Here is a 26512-nt window from a genome sequence, read left to right as displayed (position 1 = left end):
TTGCTCTCTTGTTCTGCCGCCCTGACTAGATGGGGACAAGGGAACAATTAGGACGTGCTTAGTAGGTGTTCCCTGAAAGGACTGTTGCTCTTGTCTGCCATTTTACCAGAAAGTAGCTACTCACTGTGGGGGTTAAGAGTGGGTCTTACATTTTGCACAGACATGTTAAGTGTGCACACGTGTATGTGAGAGAGTGCAGACATGTTCAGTGTGCACACGTGTGTGAGAGAGTGAAAGAGCAGGGGAAAAAGAGGACAAGTAAATGAGAAGCCTTGGCCAGGTGAGCTGGGGCACTGAAGTCCCAGCACTCGAAGGCAAGAGAAGCAGCCCCGGAGTCTAGGCCAGCCTGGCAATATAATGAGACCTCCTCAAAAAGCCAACAGCAGACAGAGTGAGTTCCAGGACAGCCAGGGCTATACAGAGAAACCCTGTCTAGAAAAAACCAAATCCAAAAAAAAAAAAAAATTAAAAATAAAAAAGCCAACAGCAGAACCCAAGTGCAGCCCCGTCTCAGCTGCACTCGGGGTGAAGGTGTTAAGGCTCGGTGTCAGGTCTTTGCACTGACTGCCCCCACTTCCATCTGGCACCCAGGAACCCCAGTTTCCAGCAGTGCAGTGTAAGGAGAGGTCTCCTATTTTCAGTCCCCGTCGTAACTTGCTTCTGAGGGAAAGAAGACATGCTGCCAGCTCACCCACAGTCCCGAGTTAAGCTTAGGTGTCCCCCCTCAGGTCTGGCTAGCTGGGCAGTGACCAGCAGCAAAGTCTGGAATTCAGAGAAGGACATCCTCAGTCCAAGTAATTGGTGGTTCAGTATACCTTCCTTTCTAATTTGTATGGCAGTTTTTCTCCAAATCCTCTAACAACTGTGTGAGGGCAACCTTCAGTGGCCTTTGTCCAACAGAGCTATCTTTTGTTTGACCCTCCCCCAGTCTTGAGTTCTGCTTCCTTTATGAAGCTGTGCAGGTCCCTGCATGATCACAATGGGCAGAGATCTACACCCAGCTAGGCCTCACCCTTGATGTAGCTGCCCTGCCCGAGCGTCTTCTGCTGCCCTCCACCTGTCTTGCCACGACTCTGGCTATCTCAGCCTATCATTCTACATCACCCCCAGCTGCCCCCCATCTTGGGTCACACCCAAGTATTCACTCCAGTCTCTTTCTTAGTTGCTTCTCTGTTCTTAGTCTCAGCATGTCAGACTTCCGTGGTCAGCCCCTGTGACTCATCAGTCACCTGAGAAGGGTTTTGCATTCCCAGTCTGAGTAGCGAAGCACAGAACTCTGGAGCGGCCTGGGAAGGGCCTTTTAGGCTGTTGGAGCAAAACTCTCTAGCCCTAGAGTCAGCTGCAGACTCAGGAGCATGTACGGTTAGTACCAGAATTTTCTGCAGAAATGCAGGAATCTGGAGCCCTGCAGGGATCTGGAGCCGGTTGGGCTACAGTAGCTTTGCCATTGGCCTTGGAAGCCTAACATATGCACACAGCTACTGTAGGAAGCTAATGTCCCAACCCCCAAACAGCTGATGACAAAATTGTATCTGTCTCCCTGTGGCTCTCCCTCCCTTCCACACTGTCAACACTCAACCTCTGGGGTTGACACCCAGGGACCCAGAGGTCTCTAAAGCAGGCCAGAATCCAAGAGACAGAGAGACAGGTCACTGATCCGCTCTCTTTGAACCTTCCTGACTCAAGGGAAAGAGCAGAGGCCAGAGGAGTCAATATCTGTTGGGCATGGATTATGTCCTGGGCATGAGATGTTTATATTATACATTTATTTGCATTTCCACATTAATTACTTAATTTGATTCCATTAGCAGACTCTTTAAAAGTCAATAGTATTTTAGAGCTGAGAAATTAAGGCTTAGAAATGAGGACATTTGTTTAAAATCGCTCAGCAGTAACCAGCTCTAAGTGGTGAACCTGTTCTGCCTCCTACACATCATGTGTTCTCTCCACTTTCTTGGAAGGGCTGAGGGGAGCGTGGTCCTGACCGCCTGGGTCTTTTTCTTTCAGGAGAGCAGGATCTATGCAATGGCCACATCAGGCATGCAGCTGTCAGACGTGTCATCCCGACGAAGTACTGCTGCCTGCTGTGGTGAGTAGCAGGTGGGGCTGAAGGGCCCACAGATCCCCTGATGGCCTGGCTCTCATTCCCTGGGTGCAGCAGGCAGCGGGCACTGCCTGGAAACAGAAAGGGGTTATGTAAGTTCAGTTTCTCATCTAGCAAAGAGGGGTCAAGTCTCACCTTCTGCATCTTAGTGCTCGCCCCCTGCAGGACCGGCTGAGTGGGCAGAGCCCTGAGCCCCACGGTTCAGACGGGCACTGCCCGCTGGCTCTGGAGTCACCGAGCACCCACTGCATCAGCATGTTTATAACTCACTTCAGCAAGAGTGGGTGTGGTGCAAGCTTCCTGGAGAGGGATGGTCAAGGGTGATGCCTGGGTTCTGAGGGGATGGGATCTGAATCTGATGGGTTCTTTATTTGTGGGGACAACAGTGGGAAGAGGAGCTAACCCAGGCTTTTGCCCGGTTGCCTCCCTGAGCTTCTGGCTAAGTTGTGCCGCCCAGGTTCATGGCCTCCCTCTTTCCTCCCTCAGCTTCGGGGCCGCCTGCCCTTGGATTTCCTGGAGCCTTCTCTGGCCTGGTCTACAAGAATGTCACTGTGCCTGTCTACACAGCACTGAAGGGGGTAAGCAACTGCCAGGAATGGAGGGCCCTCCCCACCAGGAGCCCTGGTCCCAGGGCAGTGCTTGCATTGGCTGGAGGGTCAGGTCAGGCACATGGTGACCACAGTCGGGGAGCTCAGCCTACCTTGCCTGGGTGTTTTATTTTTGGGTGAAAACGAGTTTATTCTTTCACTGCAGGGGGCGGGCAGGCCAAGGAAGGAACAAGAGCACTGCCCACCCATCCTTTTGTCATACTTGATCATTTATTATAGAGATTCACCATATAACTACAACATGATATTTACATCTTTTTGCCATTTGTTTTTGCAGTGCCTGAGTTAGAACACAGGGCCTCTTCTTGCTAGGCAGACACTGTACCACTGAGCTACACTCCCGGCTCTTGTTATTCAATTTTAAATCATAATAGTAATATTAGTAATGCTTGACAAAGCTCTTAGGAGAATAAAAACACAAAAATTGCTTTCCCCAATTCCTAACCTCAAAGCCAACACTCGTCCGTGCGCAGTGTTTACTCTGCAAGGCCTTCTGATGCAACTGCAGATGCCCTGCAGGTACGCATGTGCACCAGTGCGCCAGTGCGTCCTCTTCATCCACCTGTCCCTTCCTCCTTCCCTCCCTCCCTTCCTCCCTCCCTTCCTCCTTCCTTCCTTCCTTCCTTCCCTCCCTCCCTCCCTTCCTCCCTTCCTTCCTTCCTTCCCCCTCCCGCTTCTACTTTCCTCCTGTCATACACGCAAGCAGACACACACACACACAGGGACCCTGTACACATTTATGCCTTGGTTACTCACCTAACTGAGTCAGCCCTCCTGTCCATGTTTTCTGTGAATTCTCTCTGGAGTAGACAACACTTAGGCCTCCCTCCACCAGTTCACGGTAGTGTATCCCTGTATTTTAAAACATAAATGTTGCAGTGAGCATCACTGTGCACATATACATGTGTCTATCTGAAGATGATTCTAGCTAGACTTAGAACTGCTGTGCAGGTCCGTGAATGCTTTAGATCCCAATAGGTTCTGCCAAGTTACTTTCTAACATGCTCTGTGAGCTGGAGATGCAGCTCTATGATAGCGCACTTGCCTAGAAAGAGCGAGGTTCTGTGTTCTATCTTCAGGAGCACCCACTCCCACACCCCCCAAAAAAGTAGAAAGGGGGAAAAGATGAAGCAAGGAAGCAGACACTTTCAAATGCTTTGTCACAATAGGGCGTTTGTTTGTTTGGGCTTTTGTTAGTTGTTGTGAGACAGGCAGGGTCTCTGTATCCCTAGCTGGTCTCACCATGTAGAGCAGGTTAGCCTCAAACTCTTCAGAGATCTGCCTGCTTTTTTCTTCTGGGTGCCAGAATTAAAGCTTTGTGCCGCCATGAGCGCGCCACCACTATTGTTTGGCTGTGTTCCTGCTGTACTTTTACTGCACTGAAAGCCTCTCCCTGTCTCAGTGTCCTGTCCTACCTACACTTGACTTGTGGTCATAGCTTTCTAGCCCTCTAGTGGAAGAAACAGCAGTCACAGGGGAACCACAGAGCTGGGGTAGGAGAGTGGGGGACCCAAAGGGCAGCATGGAGGTTACTAAGACCACAGGAGTGAGGTCAGAAAGGGACTTTACACTGCTTGGGACTACCATCTAGTCAGCAGTGCCTCAGCTGCATGATGGCCTCATGATCCCCTAGACAGACTGTGGAGGCACACCAAACTAGATGCAGCTGTTGTGTGGACGAGACCTTGCTTGGAAGCTGTAGCTGAGGCTCCTGTCTTGCAGAAAGCCACACAGATCAGCAATGTGCCTTTTGTGGATGAGTCCTCTGGGTCTGATGATGACTGCGGCTCTCAAGCAAGTTTCCGGATGTCCATCCCCTGCTCCGAGTATAGGAAGACCAGTGGACTAGGCAGCCCCCGGGCCATCAAGAGAGGTACAGAGAGGGACAGGGGACTCTCAGTCTTTCCTGCTTGATCTCTGCTTGGGATCCCTACCAGTTTTACCCTTAGACTGGGGATCACAGTGGGTAATAAAAGCCACGCATCTCTGGCTGTGGGTATTGGAAGGGATGTGGGACCCCAGCCTTGATTCCTGATTCTGTCTCCTGTGGCCAGGGGTCTCCATGTCCTCACTGAGCTCCGAGGGTGACTATGCCATCCCTCCTGATGCCTGCTCACTGGACAGTGACTACTCAGAGCCTGAGCACAAACTCCAGCGCACTTCATCCTACTCCACTGACGGGGTGAGCAGAGGATGTGTGTGAATGCAAACCTGAACAGACGCCGCCCATGCAGGCAGCAGAGAGAGGGGAAGAACCCGGAGGAGGTGGAGAGGAGGTGGCTCTAGCAGGGTTACAGAGACAGCTGTGCAAAGACCCCAAGATGAAAGACAGACAGAGCTCAAGCCTAGAAGCTCCTCAGACCCCGTGACAGTTTGTACCTGTTACCTTGTTTAATCTCCATCCCGGCCCTCAGTCAAGCTCCAGCAGGCCAGGAGGCCGCCTCAGTGCTTTACGCCTTTTGTGCCTCATGGTTTCATGGTTCTTGATGTGTTTTATGGATGTGCCTGTGGCTCAGAGACCTGCCTGCTTTCTCCCATCTGATGTGTTGAGTGGCCAGCCTCCTCTCAGCTAGTCTAGCTTAGGGTAGAGGCGTTCTCTCTCTCTCTCCCCCTAAGATTTATCTATTTTATGTATATGAATATACTATTTTTCTCTTCAGACACACCAGAAGAGGGCATCAGATCCCATTACAGATGGTTGTGAGCCACCATGTGGTTGCTGGGAATTGAACTCAGGACCTCTGGCAGAGCAGTTGGTTCTCTTAACCGCTGAGCCATCTCTCCAGCCCCAGAGTAGTGGTTCTCAACTTGTGGGTCTCAACCCTTGGAATTCAAACGACCCTTTCACAGGGGTCACATATCAGATATCCTGAATATAATATTTACATAACAGTTCATAACAATAGCAAGACTACAGTTATGAAGTAGCAACAAAAATAATTTTATGGTGGGGGTCAGTACAGCATGAGCTGTATTAAAGGGTCCCAGCTCTAGGAAGGTTGGGAACCACTGACTGGGTGAGTCTAGATGCCCCTCCTCTCTGAGGCCTTCCATGGCCAGCTACTTACAGCCCCTGGTCTGCTGCCTTCTGGTGGCTTGGTGTGCCTTCCAGTCCTTACTGAGACCCCTCCATGGCAGGACTGCCAGACTTTATTTACTGAGTTCTCTCTAGATCTCATAAGAGTACAGAGCCTGGAAATAAACAAAGAATGACAGTGCTGGCCTAAACCATTTTGTCTTGAGTGTCAGCCTTTCCCTCCGAGCCTTCTGCTCCTCGGGGTCCTCATGTGACTTCTTCCCATTTGCCCCTTCTTTCCTTCTTGCCTTTACCCCCTCAGGAGCCTCATGTGACTCTCCCTTTTGTCCCCTCTTCTCTCTTTGATTTCCACCTCAGGAGGCACTGGAAAAATCAGGCTACCTGCTGAAAATGGGGAGCCGGGTGAAGACATGGAAGAGGCGCTGGTTTGTCCTGAGACAGGGACAAATTCTATACTACAAGTCTCCGGTGAGACCCTCCGCAGAGCCATAGTCACATAGCCACATAATCATAGCCCCACCCAGAACCATCTAAGGGACTGAAGGAAAGGCAGTGTGGCTCAAGGTCTGGCAGGTAGGAGACTGACAGCCTGACTGGCCTTTGAAGGTGCTGAGCCACATGGGACTCTCTGAGGTAGTTCTCAAAATAAGCTGGAGGGATTATCAAAGCAGCCCTAGGCCATTTGGCTAGGAATTTCCTCTTCTTAACTGGTTTCCTCACATGCCTGGCCTTGTAAAAGGTTGTTCCCAGGCTGCCCTTACTTCTTCTGGATTGTTCTAACAGAAAAATGCATTGCTTCTCCTCCTTCCTCCACTGTCTGGAACTGAGGAGCCTTGAATGTTGAGAACTAAGTTGGTGGAACCAATCATGTTTTTAAAAAGGACAATAAGGATTTGTCTTCTTATGAAACTGATTGCTTAAGTAGGCATTGTTTCCAGTTCCATGGTAAGGATTCTGGACCTATACATCTCGATGAGAAACATGCCACTATCAACTAGTAATGTTTGTAAGAACACTGACAGGTTAACAGTGATGTATGTGTCCTTGGATCAAGCCTCCTGCCATGGCCTGCTAAGTGGCTGGGATGATAGGCACATGTCACCACACATAGCTTGGTCAAAGGTCTAGGAGGGCTTTATAGATGGGGTTATGATCCTATTTTAAAGTCTCACTCTCCTTTTTGAGAAAGCATGGGAATCACCTTTCCTTTGAGCCTGTGACCTGGAGTGAGAAATGGTGATCTGAGACACCTGCAGCATCAATGCTCCCTCTTCACTCTTCCTTTACAGAGTGACGTCATCCGGAAGCCTCAAGGCCAAGTGGATCTGAACTCTCATTGCCAGATCGTTCGAGGGGAAGAAGCACAGACATTTCAGGTGAGCTGCCTGGATTTCAGATAGACTGTGTAGTGTTGAGTTTAGAAATGGCTATGACTGATGCAAAAAGATGAGGCAAAAATAAACATGAATGGATAGCATACCAGGATAAGGATATAATCTTAGGTTGTGAGCATGAGAAAGAAGAGACAGAGTGAGCGATGAAGGGAGGGAAGAGAGCATGTAGCCAGTGGGAAGGCCTGCAAGTTGAAGGGTCCGTGCCATCAGACTGTCACTAGCTCTACCCCCATCCCCACCCCCACCCACAGCTCATCTCTGGAAACAAAACCTACTACCTAACAGCAGAGTCCCCCAGCCTCCTGGAAGAATGGATTCGTGTCCTGCAGAGCCTGCTGAAGGTGCAGGTCACTGGCCCTCCAGCCCTGCATCAAGGTGGCACCAAGCCTACTGTGAAGGGCTGGCTGACCAAGGTACAAGGGGGAGTTGGTAGGGAGGAAACAGGAGCCCAACAGGGGAGTGCGCAGAGATGGTGGGCTCCGTTCTCCAAGAACTACATCCCAGTGCTTAGTGGGTTGGCCCTCAAATATGGTCTGAGCATACAAAATGATGGTGGTGATTCTACAGACAGAGAATAGAGTCTGTCAGAACAATTACTCTCAAGACAGAAGGAAAAGAAATGTTTTTGCTTAATGCTTAGGACATTAGTCATTGCCCTCCACAGCATAACTAGCTATGTCGGGATGTGTTAGGGAAGTTAACTAGGAAGCACATCAACAGGACTCAACTTTTACTGAGCTCAGCAAGCCAGGTGCTCAGACTTTCCTCCTGAGCCTCTGCTTCCTGTCGGTCAGTCTGTTGTCGTCCTCTGTGAGTGTGCAGTTGCTGTTCCCTGGTGATTAATGGCATGTTCCTTGGGGTTTCAGACTGCCAGGCCTTTTATTTACCTTGCAGTATCCTCAGAACTCTTGCCTTTGCCAACTAGCAGGTTCTTCCCATATCCATATTCTGACTTCCTGGATAATCTTTCATTGGCAGGTCATAGGTCCCTGGGTGGCCCCACAGTGGCTGGGTTACATACTGTAGCAGTCTCACTGTGATAGGAGACCTGATTTTGGCAACCTTCCCTGCAGCCTCTCTTGGCTAGCCCTGGATTTATTTTGGAGTCCTGGTTCTAATGAAGTCACTTTACTTACAGGTAAAACATGGCCACTCCAAGCTGGTCTGGTGTGCCCTTGTTGGGAAAACCTTCTACTACTACCGGAGCCACGAGGACAAGGTATTTCATGATCTTCCTAACAATGCCACCTCCAGACTGCACAGCTGCATGCCACTGACTGCAGTCCCCAGCTTGCAAATGCAAAAGTCAGCTGCTCAGTTCCCCTGAGCACGTGACCAGCATCATGGCCAGTGGAGTCAGTTGGGACTTCTGAAGCAGTCTTGTGTTTCTGGCCTGCCTGCTGTTCTGCCTCTTCTGTCTCCTTACCCTGCCCTCTGTCCACACCTATGCTCCCCAGCCCCACCGGTGTAAGCATTCAGGAAAGGAGACTCTCCTCTCTACTTGTTGTCCTATTCATGCAAGGCTCATATCCACAGAGACCCCTGGGCTGCCTACCTGTGCAGGACGCTCATATAGAGGAAGTAGATCGATCCTGTGACTCAGACGAAGACTATGAAGCTGGAGGAACTGGGCGCTTGCTGTCCTCCCACTGTACACTGGTGATCCACCCACCAGAGCACAGCCCCACCTACCTCCTCATAGGCACCAAGCATGAGAAGGTAAGGGAGGAGCTTGACCTGTGCTCTGATTCCCCTTCTCTCCCCTGAGCTTGCCAAATCCAAGTTTATTTTCTCTTGGACACTGAATGGGACACCAAATGACCAGCATGTCTTCATCATGGTCCATGACAGAGCTACAACTTGGAAACTGGGGTTATATCCACCTGATTCTGTCTTTCTCTTTGGAGTGGTGATCCTGACTGATGCCAGCCTACCTCCCTCAACACATGCCCACACCCCAAGGCAGGGTCTCACATAGCCCAGGCTGATCTTGAGCTCTCTGCCTCAGCCTCCTAAATCCTGGTATGACATTACAGGTATGCCCCTCCATCCCCATCTTAAATTCTAAGCTGCCTTTTGCAGTGCAGTGGTGAGAATCAAACCCAGAGCCTCACACAGGTTAGACAAGTGTTCTGTCACTGAGCTACATCCCCTGCCCAAACTCAAATCTTGCCTGCCCTCTTCTTGCCACATTCGCATCTGGTTATCGTCTGTCTTTCCCAGGATACGTGGCTTTACCACCTCACAGTGGCTGCAGGTGGCAGCAGTGCCAAGGTGGGCACTGTCTATGAGCAGCTCATTGGGAAACTGATGGCTGGTGAGGGCAACCCAGGTAAGGAAAGAGTGGCCATCACTGCCTGGGCAGCAGGGGAGTGCAGGGCACTAAGTGGACAAGCAGCAGAGAGTAGTAACGTTCAAGCTGTGTTACGCTTGCCTGAGGGAAGCCCCATCCCACGCTCCAGTGTTTTGTCCTCTCTCTCTGGCCAAAACACTGAGGTAACCACTGTGTGTGAGGGAATCTGTCTGGGAATGACTTTCTAGAAACCTGGGTAAATGTTTTACTCTGTTTAATCTGTAGCTTTGCTAGCTATGCAGAAAACATGGGGTTAGGGGGTCAGGGTGGAGGAGGCAGCTGGTTAATCTATAGTTAAGTTTGTTAATAAGTGAAGCCTCAGTTTGGATCAGACTAACCTAAGCCTGGGATATTGGGAGTCCTTATTTTGCTAATTCTCAGGGTCCTTGTGGACCAACCTGAGGTGCCTTTACTACTGCTCTGAGGGTTGGTATGTTCCTCCAACCTGAAACTGGAAGGAAGGCGGTTCCTGCATGCAGACACTGCTTAGAAGCACTCACGACAAAGGGTTCACTTAACCCTTTGCAGCTCCTAGCAAAGCTTTGGCTGCCGTGTGGGAATGTGCAACTATACTGACATGGCCTCCAGCCTGTAGATGATCAACCCAGCAAAACCCACGTTTCCCTTAGAGTTAAGCCACAATCTTCCTTGCAAGTCAGGCTGGTAGGCAGGAGGTGAGTTTTCTCTGTAGTGATTGCACTGCTCTCTGCTCTGCTTTGTGCAGACTCTCCGCTCTGGAGGCACCCCATGCTGTGCTACAGCCGAGAAGGACTATACGCCTCCCTTACCACCCTGCCCTCCGAGGCTCTGCAGACAGAGGCCCTGAAGCTCTTCAAGGTAATTTGGGAGTTGAGCCCAGGCCTGTTGGATACTGGTGCCCAAGCTCAGCCCCCACAGTTTGACTCCATCACCGCCCTGGAGAACTATATGGTTACAGGGTGCCCCAAGGGTTGTGACAGGAAGAGAAAGTCCCACCGGGTTCCCTTTATGGCAGGAACATAACCTTCTGCAACCCAGGAGGAAGCTTGGGCTCTAGGAAGTGCCAGCAAAGGCTCTCCCTTGAGGAGCTGCCATTGACCTCAAGTGACAATAGAGAAGCCTGGTTTGCACTGCTTCTGGACAGCAGAGACTCTGACCTACTTTACAGTCTTTGTGCCTATTTGCATTTTCTGACCTAAAAAAAAAAAAGAATTTGCTAAGGGGCTAGTGTGGTGCTTAAATACTCACAATCCAGCACAGGAGACAGAGGCAGGACTTGGAGTTAAATGCCAGCTACATTGTGCTACCCTGTCTTGAAAAACCGTTTTCTGCTCATATAGGCAAGCTTATGTAACAGAAACATTTGAAGAAGGTGTAATTCTGCCCCTAAAGTAGCCCCTGTCAGTCTCACATGCAGAAACAGTTGCTCCCGGTAGAGAAGGCTGACCATTAGTGAACTTGAGTCTTTCTTGAGGCTCTGCAGTACCAGTGCACGTCACAAGGATAACCAAGGGACTGACTGTCCCTGCCTGTACCCACTGCCATCCTCCTCCTTCCAGACCTGCCAGCTCTTCATCAACGTGCCCGTGGAAGCCGCCTCAGTGGACTACCACGTGTCCCTGGCTCAGACAGCACTACAGGTCTGCCTCGTTCACCCTGAGCTACAGAGTGAGATCTACTGCCAGCTCATGAAGCAGATCAGTTGCCGCCCACCTCAGAAGTACTCTCTTATGCAGGTGAGCATGCGCTGGGACATAACAACTGGCTGGAACCATTTGTAAGGGCTGTTTAGGGGTAGAAAAGGCGGCAGCAGGTGCCTGGGCAGGTGTTCTCCAGTCCTAGGCAGTGGGCAGCTTCTGTGCTCCACGGTGTCTGAGCATGGTTACCTGATGTGCATGCTCACAGTGTGACTGCCATTCTGGGCACTGCCTGGTCAAGGCAGCTATCCCCGTACCTGTCTAGGGTCTGCAGCTCAAAGCTGCGACAGTGGGATCCCAGCACTGACCCCACACTGCCTGTGTTCCATGCAGTGCTGGCAGCTCCTGGCTCTGTGTGCCCCACTCTTTTTGCCTCAGCATCACTTCCTCTGGTATGTCAAACAGCAGCTTCAACGCCATGCAGACCCCAGGTGAGCGAAAGCATTTTCTCTGTCACTCCTACTGTCTACTCACTACTGACAGGCAAGACTCAAAGGGATGAGGGGGGAGGAGAGGTTGAATTAACTGCATCTCTACTCAGATCAGCTTGGGTTGAGAAACTCACCCATTACCCTGTGTACCTGAGGAGGTGGAGATCTGGGCAGACTTTAGCTTTGAATACCAGTCCGTGTGTGTTTGAGTATTTTGGGGGGGGGGGTGCATTCTCATGGGATAGCCATGCTATCCCAAATTATCCCCAAATGTTTATTCCCTTTTCTGGCTTCTGCAAGAAAATATCCATGTAGGGGTGGGGATTAGCTCATTTAAGGCAGGTACAAGGCCCTGGGTTAGATCCCTAGTACAGATTTTAATAAGGAAGGGAGGGAGGGAGGGAAGAGGGAGGTTAGTTCTTTCTGAGCTCTGGCTGGTTGGGTCAGCTCAGCTGTTCTGGCTCACACTCCCAAGCTGACTGATTCAGTCTGGCTTCTCTCTCCCTGCCTCTCCAAAATCGCTCTGCTTGGCCTCATACTAACTTTGGGAATACGTTCTAATCTTCTGGCTCCTTCGCAGTCTCTGGCTCATTCTGTCTTCACCTGTATCTAACTTGTTCCCTCTCTGCAACCTGCCTCTTCCTCTTTTCTCTGCACTGCTCTCTCAAGTTACTCCTTCTTTCCTCTCTCTTCTCCTGAGAGTTGGGCATATCCTATTCTGACTGGTCACTTTGTCTGCTACTCAGTTAGACATCACTTTCAAACATGGGTGCTTCCTTATACAAATTAACTTTACCTTGTTTGCAATTAAAGGTATGTGCTAGGGGCTGAGCCTCACCACCACTAGAAACAGGGCTTTACAGTAAATAACACAATCTCAGGGTTCACAGTGTGATCAAATATAATGCAGGCAGGCGGGAGGAAGGAAGGAATCTAGCAGCTGTATGCTGCGGATAGGTCCACAGTGATAGATGCAGCAGGTGAGAGGGCTCAGTAGGGGAAGATGCTTGCTGCCGAGGCTGACAACCTGAGATCAAGTCCCAGGACCCACATGGTAGGAGAGAACCAACTGCACAAGCTGTCCTCTGACCGCCACAGTGTGCTCCCTCCCCAGATAAAAATGTAATAATATCCCATGCTAGTTTTCAGGTCCCCACAACCAGTCCAGTTAGCTTTTATCCTGGCTCAGGGTGCCAAGAAGAAGGAATTCCTAATATTCCTTTCTGTTTTCAGAAGTGAAACTGGCCAGTATGCCATATACTGCCAGCGAGCCGTGGAACGAACCCTGCAGACAGGAGAACGGGAGGCCAGGCCATCACGGATGGAAGTAGTGTCCATCCTGCTACGAAACCCCTTCCATCACTCTTTACCCTTCAGCATCCCTGTGCACTTTGCCAATGGGACTTACCAGGTAAGGAAGTTGACCATGCGCTACCTCAAGTCTTCCCATATCACTATCTAGAGAATACTTTGGGTGCTGCTAAGCCTCGTAGGTGTTCAGATTAAGCCTAAGTTGAGGTGGGGATAGCATGCATAGTGCATATAAGGAGAAATGAGCTTGAACCCAAAGTGCTATACTGCTTGGTGCCTTACAGGTAGGTCTTCTATTGCGTGAACAGGGAAGCTGAGACACTGGATCAGAAAAGCATGAGATAAAACTCCCAGAATATTGACTATAAAGAGTGACTAGGCCTCTGTCCGGTTCAGTTTATGAGCAGACTCAGGTTGCTCTGAATGTGAATGTGGAATCCAGCTGGCTTTGACATCTAGCCTTCATCCTTGAGCCTCTCCACTGCTGTGTTCAGACCCTTCCATGTCCCCTGTGACAGTTCCTCAGGAAGTTTGCTGGTTCAGGGTACCTCTCCCCGTTTCCAGGTGGTTGGTTTTGATGGCTCCTCCACAGTTGATGAGTTCCTCCAGCGGCTGAACCAGGAAACAGGCATGAGGAAGCCCTCTCAGTCTGGCTTTGCCCTCTATACGGATGATCCTTCTGGCAGGGACCTGGAACACTGTCTTCAAGGGTGTGTCAAGGTAAACACACCACTCCTACTGTTAGCTCAGACATAGAGGTGTATTGGGTCAGAGCCTGTCCCATGGGTGCGCCTAACTTTTTTTTTTTTTTTTGAGACAGGGTTTCTCTGTGTAGCCCTGGTTTGTTGGGGGTTTTTTTTGTTTGTTTTTTGTTTTTTTGTTTTTTTGTTTGTTTTTGTTTTTGTGCCTAACTCTTCAGAGCCCTATCTGGTGCTGAAACCAAGATGTTATGTCCAGGCCAGCATTTTCTGTGCCATCCTAAAATGTACTGTCTGTGCAGGCAGAGAAAGCTACATGTGACCTTGACCCTGGAGACAAAATCCCCACAGTCCTTCTCCCTCCCAGGACTATGCAGCATCCAGGGGCAGAGCCGCTTCGCCCCTGGATGCTGAGTTAAGCTGAGCAAGCCTGGCCAAGCCTGCCACCACTAACACCTGCCCTCTTAGGTCAACAGCTGTGCTGAGACCCAGTGGGTGTGGAGTATCACCTAGCTTTTACTCTGTCTGCCCATGCTTATAGACTGATGCTTATAGATTCAGAGTTTAGGGTGCTAAGTCCTCACGGCACCTCTGGCTTTTGAAAGAGATAACTGATCTGTACAGTGGTCTGGGGACTAGTTCCACAAGGCTGTTAAGCATTTATGGGAATGTACTACCACACTGGATGGGTACATTTAGTTCCAGCATCTGCTTTCTTTGTTCTCCTAGAACAAAGGACTAGTTTAGCAGTGTATGAAAAAATAGCTACCTATCCTCCTAGTAAATGTATGGGCACCTGTGAGGTTTTGGTCAGAGCAGGCATTTGGGTGCATGTATTGAAAGGAGAATGTCATGAGTGAAATAAAAATGGAGCCACGATGCCAAGATTTTGACTGGAGCCTGCCTAGTCAGGTCCCTCAGAGGCCAGCCTTCACACGGCCAGTGTGACGATGGCCATTTCTTGGATTGCTAATTACATCCATGGTACCATCAAGCTCCTCATTTAAGAGGGAACTGGTAGGCACTTCCCCTCCTTGCAGCCTGAGACCTCACAGGGCAACCTTCTAAAGGCAGAGCCCTCACTCAGCTTGGCCAGAGTCCAACTCCAGCTGCACCTTATTTCCCCCACAGGGGGCTTTGCTAATGTTCATCTTTTGCCTCTTTAAGATCTGTGACGCCATCTCCAAGTGGGAGCAAACGCTGAAGGAGCTGCATCCTGGAAAGTCTGAGGGTGGGACACGAGTCCTGAGGCTGATGTACAAGAACAGGTCCTGAGAGCTACCTGAGGGTGGGGGGACATGAGGGCTGCCCTGGGCCCCAGCTCATGACCTCCCAAACACGATGGCTTGTCCCAGCAAGTTACTACCCTGAGTGGTGGTCATGATGTGGATTTCAGGTTGGCCCTGCTCCTGATCCCTCAAGAAACCCTGCTAGCGCAGAGTTCTGTTCTGTTGGCATTCTCTGTACTGCATGTGCACATAGGTGTGCACACGTGCCCCAAAAGCATACTGAGGCCATGGGATGGCTGTACATTACCTTATGAGAGTACAGATTTGTATAAGCACCAAATATTTAAAGCTAAAGAATAAAAATGTCCTGTATATCAATTTCGGGACATACACAAGTTCTTTCTACCAATTTAAGTAAGAGAAATTTATCCCTGTATGTCTCCAGGCAAATAATTTCCATTAGTCTCTTGGGAGTCTTAATTCATCCAGACCTCTAATAAGCTGTGATTCTAGGTACCAGAATCTTCATGCAAAATGTAGTAAGTGTAGTGGTGTGTTCAAAACTAACCACCTGTTCCTCTGGTGAGACCTGCATGCCCACAGCTAGGTTAGGCTTGGTACAAATTTCTTTGGTAGTAGAAAAGAGGCTTACAGATGGTGAAACAGTGATTCAGGGAAAGCCTTATTTTTGTTTATGGTACCAGCTGAGATCTGGCTTTTCACTGTCTTCACTGTAGGCTGTACTTTCGAAGTCAAGTCAAAGGGGAGACAGAGAGAGAACGGCTGCTACTTGCCTTCCAAGCCAGTGGAGAAATAGTGGCAGGAAGATTTCCAGTCACCAAGGAACTGGCCCTTGAAATGGCTGCCTTGATGGCCCAGGTGGGTTTCTTTCTGTTGGAAACACCATGAAACCTGACAGAAGACTGCAGATCCTGTGGCAGCAGGGAGGGGCTCTGCTGTACAGAGTGATCTCCTTACTCACTGCACATGGATGCTGTGTGCACAAGATGACAGGGAACCGAAAGCCTGGGCTTATGTCTTAGCCTCCCTCCAATATGAGAGCTTGGTCAAGTTGCTTCTTGGGGCTTCAGTTTATTTCTGAGTATTTGAAAAACACAATTCCCTCTCTACCACTATCCAGCGTATGTATTTGAGCAGAATATGTCCCACAATGCACATGATAAACTTTATGAACTACCCCACATTCTAAGTAGAAGGCTAAGAACACAGGTTTAAAATGACTCTCCTTTGCATTTCGTGCAAACAGCTATCTACTAGGGATATCCAGGATTCCTCCATGGTTCCTATAAGTGTGGATGTATCCAGATGTGCTGCCACACCCCTATAGTCCCAGCATCTGGAGAGCTAAGGCAGAGTTGGCCCAAATTCAAGGCCAGTCTGGGTTCCAAGGCAGCCTGGGCTACCCAGTGGCTCTCCATAGTTAGAATCATCAATGTGAGTGCTCTGTAGCAAGCCACAAGCAACATTTCAGATCACTTGCTGTCTACTTTTCATTCCCACTTAGGAGAAGGAAGTTGACTTTCAGAGTTTAAATAACTTGAACAAAGTTCAAGGGGCTGATGCCTGAGCTGGGTATCTGACCCCAAGCTGTCCTCTGTCCTCCATAGTCTGTAACCCCTTCCATCTTCTAGCACCTAGCCACAAATGAGAGCTGATTAAACGATCTACTAGTTTAGAACCTAAAAGATGGCTCCCTAATGTCTATGAAACATGGGGTTAATTCTTATCGTTGTTATCTGATAAGGCAGTGGTGTGGTCAGGGGCTTGGTCTCCTATGGAACAGCAGCACCCACCACTCATCCGTCTACCTCGACTCATGACTGCTGTCTCTTTCTACCTCAGGTGGAGTATGGGGACCTGGAGAAGCCTACGCTGCCTGGCCCTGGGGGCACACCTCCTGCCAAAGCTCAGCATCTCCTTCAGCAGGTCCTTGACAGGTTTTACCCAAAGCGCTATCGAAATGGAGCACCCCCTGAGCAGCTGAGGTAGGCCGGAGGCAAGGTCTTCCAGAGATCTGTGGGGAAACCTGGGAGCTGTGATGAACACAGGCAGGCACTTCACTAGCACCGTGTCTTTCCACCTGCCCTAACCAGGCACCTGGCAGACATGATGGCCACCAAGTGGGCAGCACTACAAGGCTGTTCCCCTCCTGAGTGCATCCGCATCTACCTGACTGTGGCTCGGAAATGGCCTCTCTTTGGTGCTAAGCTGTTTGCTGCTCAGGTGAGTGACAGGAAAAGGAATTGCCCTCAGACGCCATTTCTCCTGGAGCTTCTCTCCCCTCTCTCTGCATAAGCCCACCAGTCCAGTCTGCAGCCCCCACCTCCTCAAACACTAGGCGATGCTATCTCTCATGCACTTCTGACCAGACCACGGTCTACAGCTGAGTTCTAAGTCATTGTTTAACTTCACGGTTCCTTTACTGACTTGCCAGTATGTCACCTAATTCATACGTGGAGATTCAGACTGAAAAGACAATGTCTGACCTAAACAAACTCATCTTGACTGGCTACCCAAAAGCCCAGACAGAGGTAGACAGAAATGGACCACCCAAGGGAATCAGACTGTGCAGACAGCAGTTACTCTCACCTCTGCATTGAAGGCCAGAGGCAAACAGTAATTTCAGTTAGCAGTTTCCGTCAGTAGGTGTCTGGTATGCATGAACTTTATAGTTAATCACAGACATTACCTGTGACCAGACATTATAATCAGACACTGAAACTGGAACTAGGTCCTGCTCATTGAAGCTACAAGTAAGAAAATGGAAATTCACTCATTTATCTAGCATATATAGGTTAGATAGCATAGATAGGATGTTGAAAGCATAATATTTCTAGTTCCAGCTGTTTAAAGTCATAAAAAGGGCTGGGAAGAAGGCTTGGCAGCTAAGAGCACTGGCTGCTTTTCCATAGGACCTAGGTTTGATTCCTAGCACCCATATGGTGGCTCACAACCAATCTGTAATTCCAGTCTGAGGAGATCCAGTAGCTTCTTCTGGCCTCCTTGGATATAAGCATACATGTGGTACTCAGAAACACATGCAGGCAAAACAGCCCTACATATTAAAAATAAATTTATATCAAATTAAAAAAATAAATTTAAAAAAGCTTTTAAAGAAATGAACAAATCAGTCCCTTGCTCTTAAGGGGCTTCCCAACTTGAGGGAACAGGACAATGAAGATGTTGTACACTAACCATAGAAATATTCTTCACACCCACTTTTCCGTCTTCACAACATTAACCTCTATATGCTTAATTTTGGGAATATGCTGGAGACCAAACCAGGACTTTGCACATGAATACTTTCTGCCCCTAAGCTATACCATCAATCTCTATGCATGCACAAGAGTGTGTGCATGTATTTGTGAGAGGGAGGAAGGGAGGGAGGGAGGGAGGAAGGGACGTGGTGGTGGCAGTGAAGTAAAAATACATCACTACTGTAACAGAAAGCCATTGGCCAGGAAGGTTGGGACGCGTCACAGAAGGGCCTCAGTCTGTCTCCTTTCCCCAGGCTCTTGGGCAGCAGAGAGACCTTCTGGAGTACCTCACTGTAGCCCTGACAGAGACACCCAGGAATTACCAAATAGTCACAAACTCACTGAGAAGGCCTAAGGCCCATCTCACTGAATTCTTGTCATCCTATTTCTTTTATAGTCCCTAGGAAATTGGTTAAAGCAAATGTATTTTGCTTGTGAGAGTTTGGGGTACAGGAGAAAATACCTGCCAACTGAGCTTCACGCCCAGCCCCTAGTTCAGCCTGTGTTCACACCACAGAGCTCTTCATCCTGTTCTGGCAGGTGTGATTCCCTCCACCTTTTAGAGGTTGGGCAGAGCCCCAAGGCCATTGCCTTCTGCCACAAGCATCCAGGATTCTGTACAAGTGCTGTTTTCCACGATGACATGATTGCCCGTCAGACTCTGGGTGGATCCCTCTTCCTCAGAGTACTTATATTCAGAATCTGTAACTGTGGGTGTGTCTGCTGTGCTTTTTCTGTTTCTGCAGCCTGCCCAGCTGTCTTCTAAGGAGAGCACTCTGGTGTGGATTGCTGTGAATGAGGATGGTGTCAGCATCTTGGACCACCGCACTCTGGTATGAGAGGAAAGGGCTGGTTCTAAGCCTTCTTATTCTGAAACACTGAATTGTCTTCTCTGCTCTGGTCAAAGTGGCCATGGTGCTGCCCTATAGTCTGAGCACAACTTACATATAGCAAGATTTTAGCTCTCCAAACTATCATCGCCTTGGGGGGGGGGGGGGTCTCCCTTCCTGGTTAAGGCTCCCTGTCTCTAAAAGAAAGTTTCCCCTGAACTCGACTGGCTCCTCCTACAGCAGGTGAACATCACTTATCCCTACTCTTCAGTGACAACATTCGGTGGCTGCAGGGATGACTTCATGCTTGTGATTAGATCCATTCCAGACCAGAACTCCGGAAAAGCCCATATTGACAAGTTGACCTTCCGAATGCCTGCTCCCAAGGTGGGTCTGACAGACACTGTAACAGTTTACCCTGGCCTGGAGGATCTGATAATAAGCCTGATCCTTGAAAACTCTGGGCAGTGTCCCCAAGGGCTTGGGTCGAATAGCATGTCCATCTCTCCACCGAGAGCTGTAACTCGGTGGGAACTACCTGATATAGCCACTGCTGTCCCTCCTATCCTCAGGGGGGTACTGTGCATCTCAGATTCTCTAGGCCAACAGAAGTACATTTTACTGGGCAATAAAGCCCAGGTACTCTATGTGTACCCAATGTTATAGCTAGTGAAAAAGCCAGCATTCAAGATAGGGCTAGTTTAATCCTTTGCTTCCCTACCCTCCTTAGATTACAGAAACTACCTTAATGATGGCCAGCTACATGAACCACTGTTCTGCAAATGTGAACCTATCAGCCAAGCTCCCTGCAGCCCGCCAGCCCCGAGACCTGGATGGACAGTTCTTTGCTTCTGTTTCCTGCACTAAGGGGTCAGCTTTGCTGTGAACATGTCTCCTCCCCATACCCTTGCCACCACTGGTGCCTCTGGGATTAGATTTATATCCTGGAGCAAACTGCTACTGTGATGGGTCTAATGGCCCCTTCTCAAACTGTCCTGTGAAATGTGTATGTTCAGGGTCTCTTGAAACCTTTGTGTCCTTTAGGTGCCTTATCTTTCAAGGCCCAATGTTTTAAGATTCAGACCCAACAGCAAAACCACTGTTTCTTTTACAAGAATACTGACTCTGGATGCTACCTGATTCTAGATTAAGACAGGGATAGCCCACAGTTACCAGGGCAATGGTACTGTATTTGGGGCTTCTGCACTGATACTCAGGGAAGCTCATCTTTTTATACTGTACATGGTCTGTACTTAGGGACTTATACTTGAAGTTTTCTGAACATAAATACAGTGAAATAAATAGGACTAAAATTCCTAATTCACCTAAACTCTGGCAAATGCCTACAAATCTCTAAAGCTGGACTTCTTTCCCAAATGGGAAAAACACTGGCCAAGCTGGAGAGAAAACCTGACGTGCCTGCCCCTGTTGGTGAGAGGCACTTGCTGTGCCCTTCTGGGCACCAGCTCCACTCTTTTCAGGACAGATTAAAGATTAAAGCTTAAAGCTCCCCCCCCCCCACACACACACACTGGACTAGCAAAGGCAGGGACAGAGCCAGTCTGCACCCTTCCTGTGTCATTTTAAGGCCCAACAAGGCTGTGCTCACTACTGAAGGACGAGGTGGTCATCATCTGCCTACTCTCTCAAAGACCAAGCACATGAATTTTGCTTGTTGCTGCTCTAAGAGGCCACCAGAAACAAGATATCAGGAACACTAAAGACCCTTCCTTTCTTGGAAGGCCTGCATTTCTCACTCTTAGTATGGCTTCTCAAAATTAGTTGGAAGCACACAGCATGTATATACCTGTGGAAGTAGAAAGTTTCTTTCAATTTTGCCTTCCTGAGAATATTATAATCCCTCTCATTTCAAACCTTCTAATTGATTTTGATGAAGATGATCTTTATTTACACCTTTCCCCATAAAATAATAAAATAAAAGTTCATACTTTGGTTTTCCAACATATAAAAAGTAAGCTTTATTGTGTAGCTTTAAGGCAGTTTTATTTTTCAGTAACACGGACTAGGGGATAGGAAGAATATCAAGAGATAAGCCTTTAACCCAGCAATGTGTGTGTTGTACACCACAAGAAGCTGCAAGGCCAAAAACGAGTTTGTCCGAATGAATGAATGCCTCAGCTGCTGTAATCTTTCATCCTTTCAGTGACAAGCCTGACTTTAAAAAGGCACAAGAGTCTGCCCCTTAAAAGAGCTTAGCTTGCAAGCCAGGCAGCTTTATAGCCGTTTCTGTGTGTACCCCACCTCCCCACCCCAGACTTGGGGTTCTAGTGGAGACAGGTCTACCTCAAGTCACACCACTTTAGACTCCTGGACAACTCCTTCAAGGCTAGGTGAAAGGTAGAGGATGCAGTTCTCGGTTTACATCCCAAGGACCTTAAAGCCAGTAAGGATGTAGCCGGCTCTCAGGTTGTTTTTGTTTTGTAAATAGAATCCCAACTAATGCAACTTTGTACTAGGCTTGAAGGTCAGATTAGCTGCTGCTGCTGTTGCTCCTCCCCCCCCCTCCTTTTTCTCTCTTGCTCTCTGAGACAGGGTTTCACTACGCAGCCCTAGCTGTCCTGTAACTCCCTATGTAGACCAGGCTGGTCTCAAACTCAGAGATCTGCCTGCCTCTGCCTCCCAAGTCCTGGGATTAAAGGCAAATTCCCCCTCGTCCAGCTCCTTTTCTTCTTCCTGATCTTTAGAATCTAAGGACCCACCTTTGAAACAAAGGCTTCTTTCTATAAATTGGCTTCTTCATCCTTTAATGTGACAGTCTCATGTCTGAGAACCAACATGTAATTTCTCACTTCTCATCTAAGCCCTCTTAGCCAAACAGCTTTTGAGCAATAGAAACTATTAAGTAACAGAAAGGTACTACTGTGCTTGACACTCATGGCTGAAATGCTGTGTATCATGTTGTTCAATAAAAAACTGTCCGTGAACCAGACAATAACTTGTGTTGTGGATATCATTTATCTTGGGTTTGAGACAGTCTTTCATCATGTAGCCCAGGCTGGCCTCAGACTTTCAATCCTCCTGTTGACACCTTCTGCGAGCTGGGATCACAGGCATCCACACTATTCCTAGCTAAATTGTGGATTAAGGAGTCATCATCCTGCACAGATCCTAGGAGCTAGGTGGACAGAGGCTAGCCCTTTGTAAGGCATGTTATTCCTGCTAACTCATACATAAAAACGTGACTTATTTTTCCCTAACTTTTAGAAAAGAGTCTATACAGTGGAAATTATATTTTTCTTGTGAAATCTGGTACCAGTCTTAATACTACACAGATTTTAACACAAACATGAAGGTACTTAAATTTTTCAGTGTTCTTTTTGGACAATACTTTTGTTTGGGGTGGGGGATACTCACTATGTAGCCCAGTACGGCCTTAAACTCAAGAGATCACCTGCTTCTGCCTCTTGAGTGCTGGGACAAAGGCATGTACCACTACGACTGGCCTTCTTTTCACATGTCAAAATCCTTAAGGCCTCCCCTTGATTAGTAATACAGATAAAACCTATACAGAGAACATAATGACACATCATGAACATGAATCAAGTTCCAGCCCCTTCTCTGTGGTTCTGAGATCTACTCATCCATTCTGATTCCCAGGACCATGTCCTGATGGTTTTTACAGTACAGAAAATAAACCAGCCACTATAGTTTAGGAGTCCTTTCCATAAAAACAATACTGGCCTTTGAATGCTGAGATTCATAAGCTTGTAGATGTGGCTTTCTGGTGCGCCAGAATCTCCTGGCAGCTTCTATATACTTCAATCAAGCAGTCCAGCCGGGGCTTGGCACTCTGAATTCCAAAGGGGAAAAATGCAGAGTCAAGGAGAGTCTAAGAAGAATCCACCTGTACCCTCAACCTCTCACATACACCACAGGCTCTAATGGCAGCTGTGAGCTAAGAGACACAAGGTGGAGCAGAGGAGTACCCTGCCAGAAGGCCTCCAAATCCGGCCTGTGTGGGGTGTGTGGGGGATAAAAAGACAGGTTTTTATTTGGTTTGGTTTGGTTTCTAGACAGGATTTCTCTGTTTAGCCCTGGCTGTCCTGGAACTTACTTTGTAGACCAGGCTGCCTCAAACTCAGAAATCTGCCTGTCTCTGCCTCCTGAATGCTGGGATTACAAGCATACAAAAGATGCAAGCATACATGCATCTTTTTGCCTGACAAAATTATATGACAGTGAGACAGACCATCTCAAAAAATGTTACAAGTTATGAAATAAGCCTCAGAGACAAGACGGGCAGTTTACTATGTTCATTCTGAAAAGATTTTGTATTGTAAAATGTAATACAACTAAAGTTAAAAGACAAGCCACAAAACAGGAAAACTGTATGAAGAACACCCAGTTTTAATAAATGTTTTCTATTCAAAATAACAAAATTATTATAAATACATAACTGGTCTCTAGGTTCTATTCATCCAGCAGAGAAGACTGATAGTTTACAATGAGGGGGTTTGGGGCTTGTATCACCATAGTGGTTTTTATTGTAAATCAAAACAAGATAATCTAGACATTATTAAAAACCTATAAATAACAAAGCCAAATAAGCTGATTATTTCAATATAATGGAATTAAATATAATTTAAGTATAATGGCTGCAATAGAAGAGACATTTATTATATCTTATGTTATATATATATATATATATATATATATATATATATATCCTCAACCTTAAGATATCAGTATAAAATTATAGATGGACAGACCTGAAGTACAAGAATGTGATTGTAGGCAGAAGTGGTTATATGATTGGTAACTGTCTTCTCTAAATCTAAAAAAACTTTTATTCAAATTGGTTGTCAGATATTGCCAGTACTCTGTCAACAGAAGTTCGTATCCTATTGAACAAAAGACTTAAGGGTAAGCAGAAAGAGAAAATGCAGGGTTTTATGGGGGAAAGGGAGCTCACCTGGAAGACAGGAACTACTTGGGATATCTCATGTGGTTTCCCTGGATCCTTCAGTAAAATGCAGAGGTAGTAAATGACTTTCTGCTGTAAGAAAAGAACCAGAGACCTCAGTGAAACTCATCTTGTTTCCTTTTTCTTCAGGGGAAGACTAAAAAGTCCTTTTCATAAACTGAAATACTTTAGGAAAGATATTAAACTACATCTATTATGTAGTGAAATATCTGATAACTTCTGAAATAGAAGAAAAGTGTATTTTTGCCAGGGGGTGGTGGTGGTGGCAGGGGCACATGCCTTTAATCCTAGCACTCAGGAGGCAGAGGCAGGGGGATCCCTGTGAGTTTGAGGACAACCTAGTCTACAGAGTGAGTTCCAGGCTAGCCAAGGCTACACAGTGAAACCCTGGCTCAAAAAAAACAAAAAGAAATTTTCATCTCTTATTTTTATTTTTTATATATAATAAATATTTTTGTTTTGTTTTTCTTGAGACAGGGTCTGTCTGACTAAGTAGTTCTGGCTAGCCTGAAACTCCCTCTGTAGACCAGGCTGGACTCATTCTGAGAGACCCACCTGCTTCTGCCTCCCAAGTGCTAGGATGAAGCCCATGAGCCACCGTGGCAGTAAGAGATCAGTCACTGTATTGTACACTCACAAATAGAAACATCATAGCTAGATTAAGGTAGTCACTCAAACTGTGGACAATCAGAATGGCCACACTGAAGCCACAGAGCCTCACTTAGGGTTTTATATTTTATCAACTACACTTTTATGCCATGTATCCACTACAAAATAAGAAAAAGCATGACCGAGTTGAAACTAGAATAGCAATTAGCTTTCTATCTTCCTTCACAATTTCATGTGTCCAGTTGCCTACATTTTTGTCCTTTAAAAGACCAGCCCCCACAAACAACAACAACAACAACAACAACAAGAGCCAAGTATGCTCTCATAAACCTAAGGTCCCATCAACCAGGACCAAGGCGGGTGGCTGCCTGAGACTAAGTTAGATATTAGACCTGGGCAACATAGTTAGACCTCATTTTCTAGAGGAAGAAAGCAACAAGAAAACAAACACACAAAAAGATGTGTCTGCATCTGAGCTATGAGATAAAAGGTAAAATGGTGACTCTCCACCCATGACAATCTGCTACTTCTCCAAAACAGTCATAGTTTACATATATGCTATGCTTTTTGGTTTGGTTTGGTTTGGTTTTTTCGAGACAGGGTTTCTCTGTGTAGCCCTGGCTGTCCTGGAACTCACTTTGTAGACCAGGCTGGCCTCAAACTCAGAAATCTGCCTGCCTCTGCCTCCCAGAGTGCTGGGATTACAGGCGTGCGCCACCACCGCCTGGCTTATGCTATGCTTTTTAATGGAGTGTACTCCTACTTATAAAAAAGAAAGGTCTGTTATCCAGGCATGATGACATACGTCTCTAACTCCAGCACTCAGGAGGCAGAAGCAGGTAGATCTCTGAGTTTGAGACCAGCCTAGTTTACATAGTAAGTTCCAGATCAGCTAGGTTCTCACCGTGAGACCCTGTCTCAAAAACAAACAAAACAAAACAAAACAAAGAGTAGAGACAGGCAGCTAAAGAGATGGCTCAGCAGGTAAGAGTGCTTGCTGTTCTTCCACAGGACTGGAGTTCAGTACCTAGCCAGCACCCACGTAGGGTAGCTCACAACCGCCTGTGATGCCATTTTCATGGGATCTGACATCCCCTCTGGCCTCAGCAAGATACACACACACACACACACACAGATAAGCAAAAACAAAAAAAAATTTTAATTATTATCAAGCAAAGAGAGATAGAGGCAGGAGGATGGGAAGTTCAATGCCAGCATAAACTATTCAATGAGACCCTGACTCAAAAGAAGATTCCTGGAAAGCAGCATCCCGTACACTTGGCAGCAACCTCAAGTGTCTTGTGTCAGTGGGATGTCTGAGTGACTATACCATCTAAGTGTAAGCATGTGTGGTGATGTCTGTTCAACCAGCAAACTTGTGAACAATGCATTCCTTGCAACACATCACATCACTGAGGAAAGCATGACTATAAAGAAACTTTTACTTCAATATAAGTTTCTCTTCTACAGTTCATAGGCACACCAGTCAAAGAACTACTTGTATTGAAACAGGGGCACCTTATGTTTAGTTCTATGACAATGAATGCTTTATTAGGATTCAGTTTAGGTCCCAGCACACCACATGGGCTGAGTGCCTCCTCTGGAGAGCCCAGACACCACCTAGACACTCACCATGTAAATAGCCTCATTAATGATAATATCCTTGACCTTGTCCATCTCTATGAATGTGGTACTTTCTTTGCCTGATGCATAAGATGAAGTCATCTGGATGCCAAGTGAGTCGATGATTAAGAGAGTCTCCTGGTCAATCTTCACAAAATGGAGGTAACCAAGCAGGCCTAAGATGGTGATGAAGATGGCAGCAGAGAGGATCATGCTGTTCTGAAGAGAGAGCCAGACACAGGCAGTAAGATCACCAAATGCTCCTCTGCACACACCTATGCTATTCAGCAAGTTAACTGGACACTGAGGAAAAGGCCTCTGCTCTGGTGGCCATGTGGTGAGGTGAAGAGATGAGGAACACACATGAGGGGACTCATCTTCACTTG

At 47.6% G+C, this 26512-nt stretch overlaps 2 protein-coding genes across 3 annotated transcripts in view; one reads left to right on the top strand and one right to left on the bottom strand.

Moving 5' to 3' along the window:
* Plekhh1 (pleckstrin homology, MyTH4 and FERM domain containing H1) overlaps positions 1–21899 on the top strand; it is a 49748-nt gene extending 27849 nt beyond the window's left edge. The window contains exons 8-29 of the mRNA XM_052185579.1: positions 2008–2089; positions 2591–2682; positions 4435–4585; positions 4767–4894; positions 6107–6217; positions 7039–7125; positions 7395–7556; positions 8282–8362; positions 8680–8862; positions 9367–9475; positions 10221–10333; positions 11035–11211; positions 11506–11603; positions 12837–13014; positions 13479–13634; positions 14780–14880; positions 15579–15720; positions 16705–16847; positions 16956–17085; positions 18866–18952; positions 19190–19336; positions 19680–21899. Of these exons, the coding sequence (XP_052041539.1) occupies positions 2008–2089; positions 2591–2682; positions 4435–4585; positions 4767–4894; positions 6107–6217; positions 7039–7125; positions 7395–7556; positions 8282–8362; positions 8680–8862; positions 9367–9475; positions 10221–10333; positions 11035–11211; positions 11506–11603; positions 12837–13014; positions 13479–13634; positions 14780–14880; positions 15579–15720; positions 16705–16847; positions 16956–17085; positions 18866–18952; positions 19190–19336; positions 19680–19835 (2814 nt within the window). The 3' untranslated portion in view covers positions 19836–21899. The remainder of the gene's footprint in view (positions 1–2007; positions 2090–2590; positions 2683–4434; positions 4586–4766; positions 4895–6106; positions 6218–7038; positions 7126–7394; positions 7557–8281; positions 8363–8679; positions 8863–9366; positions 9476–10220; positions 10334–11034; positions 11212–11505; positions 11604–12836; positions 13015–13478; positions 13635–14779; positions 14881–15578; positions 15721–16704; positions 16848–16955; positions 17086–18865; positions 18953–19189; positions 19337–19679) is intronic.
* The window catches only part of Pigh (phosphatidylinositol glycan anchor biosynthesis class H), a 29939-nt gene continuing 5171 nt past the window's right edge, over positions 1745–26512 (bottom strand). Inside the window, exons 2-6 of one of the 2 annotated variants that reach the window (XM_052185581.1) lie at positions 26136–26345; positions 23883–23963; positions 22652–22760; positions 3469–3564; positions 1745–2175 (exon numbers count right to left, since the gene is read on the bottom strand). In XM_052185581.1, the coding sequence (XP_052041541.1) occupies positions 22668–22760; positions 23883–23963; positions 26136–26345 (384 nt within the window). In that variant the 3' untranslated portion in view covers positions 1745–2175; positions 3469–3564; positions 22652–22667. Of the gene's footprint in view, positions 2176–3468; positions 3565–22651; positions 22761–23882; positions 23967–26135; positions 26346–26512 lie in introns of both variants that reach the window. The other variant, XM_052185580.1, reaches the window with a different exon arrangement.

Source organism: Apodemus sylvaticus, chromosome 6 (genome assembly GCF_947179515.1).
Source record: "Apodemus sylvaticus chromosome 6, mApoSyl1.1, whole genome shotgun sequence".
Lineage (NCBI taxonomy): Eukaryota > Metazoa > Chordata > Mammalia > Rodentia > Muridae > Apodemus > Apodemus sylvaticus.
Note: the sequence above shows the minus strand (reverse complement) of the source record. Positions and strands in the feature narration are given on the sequence as shown.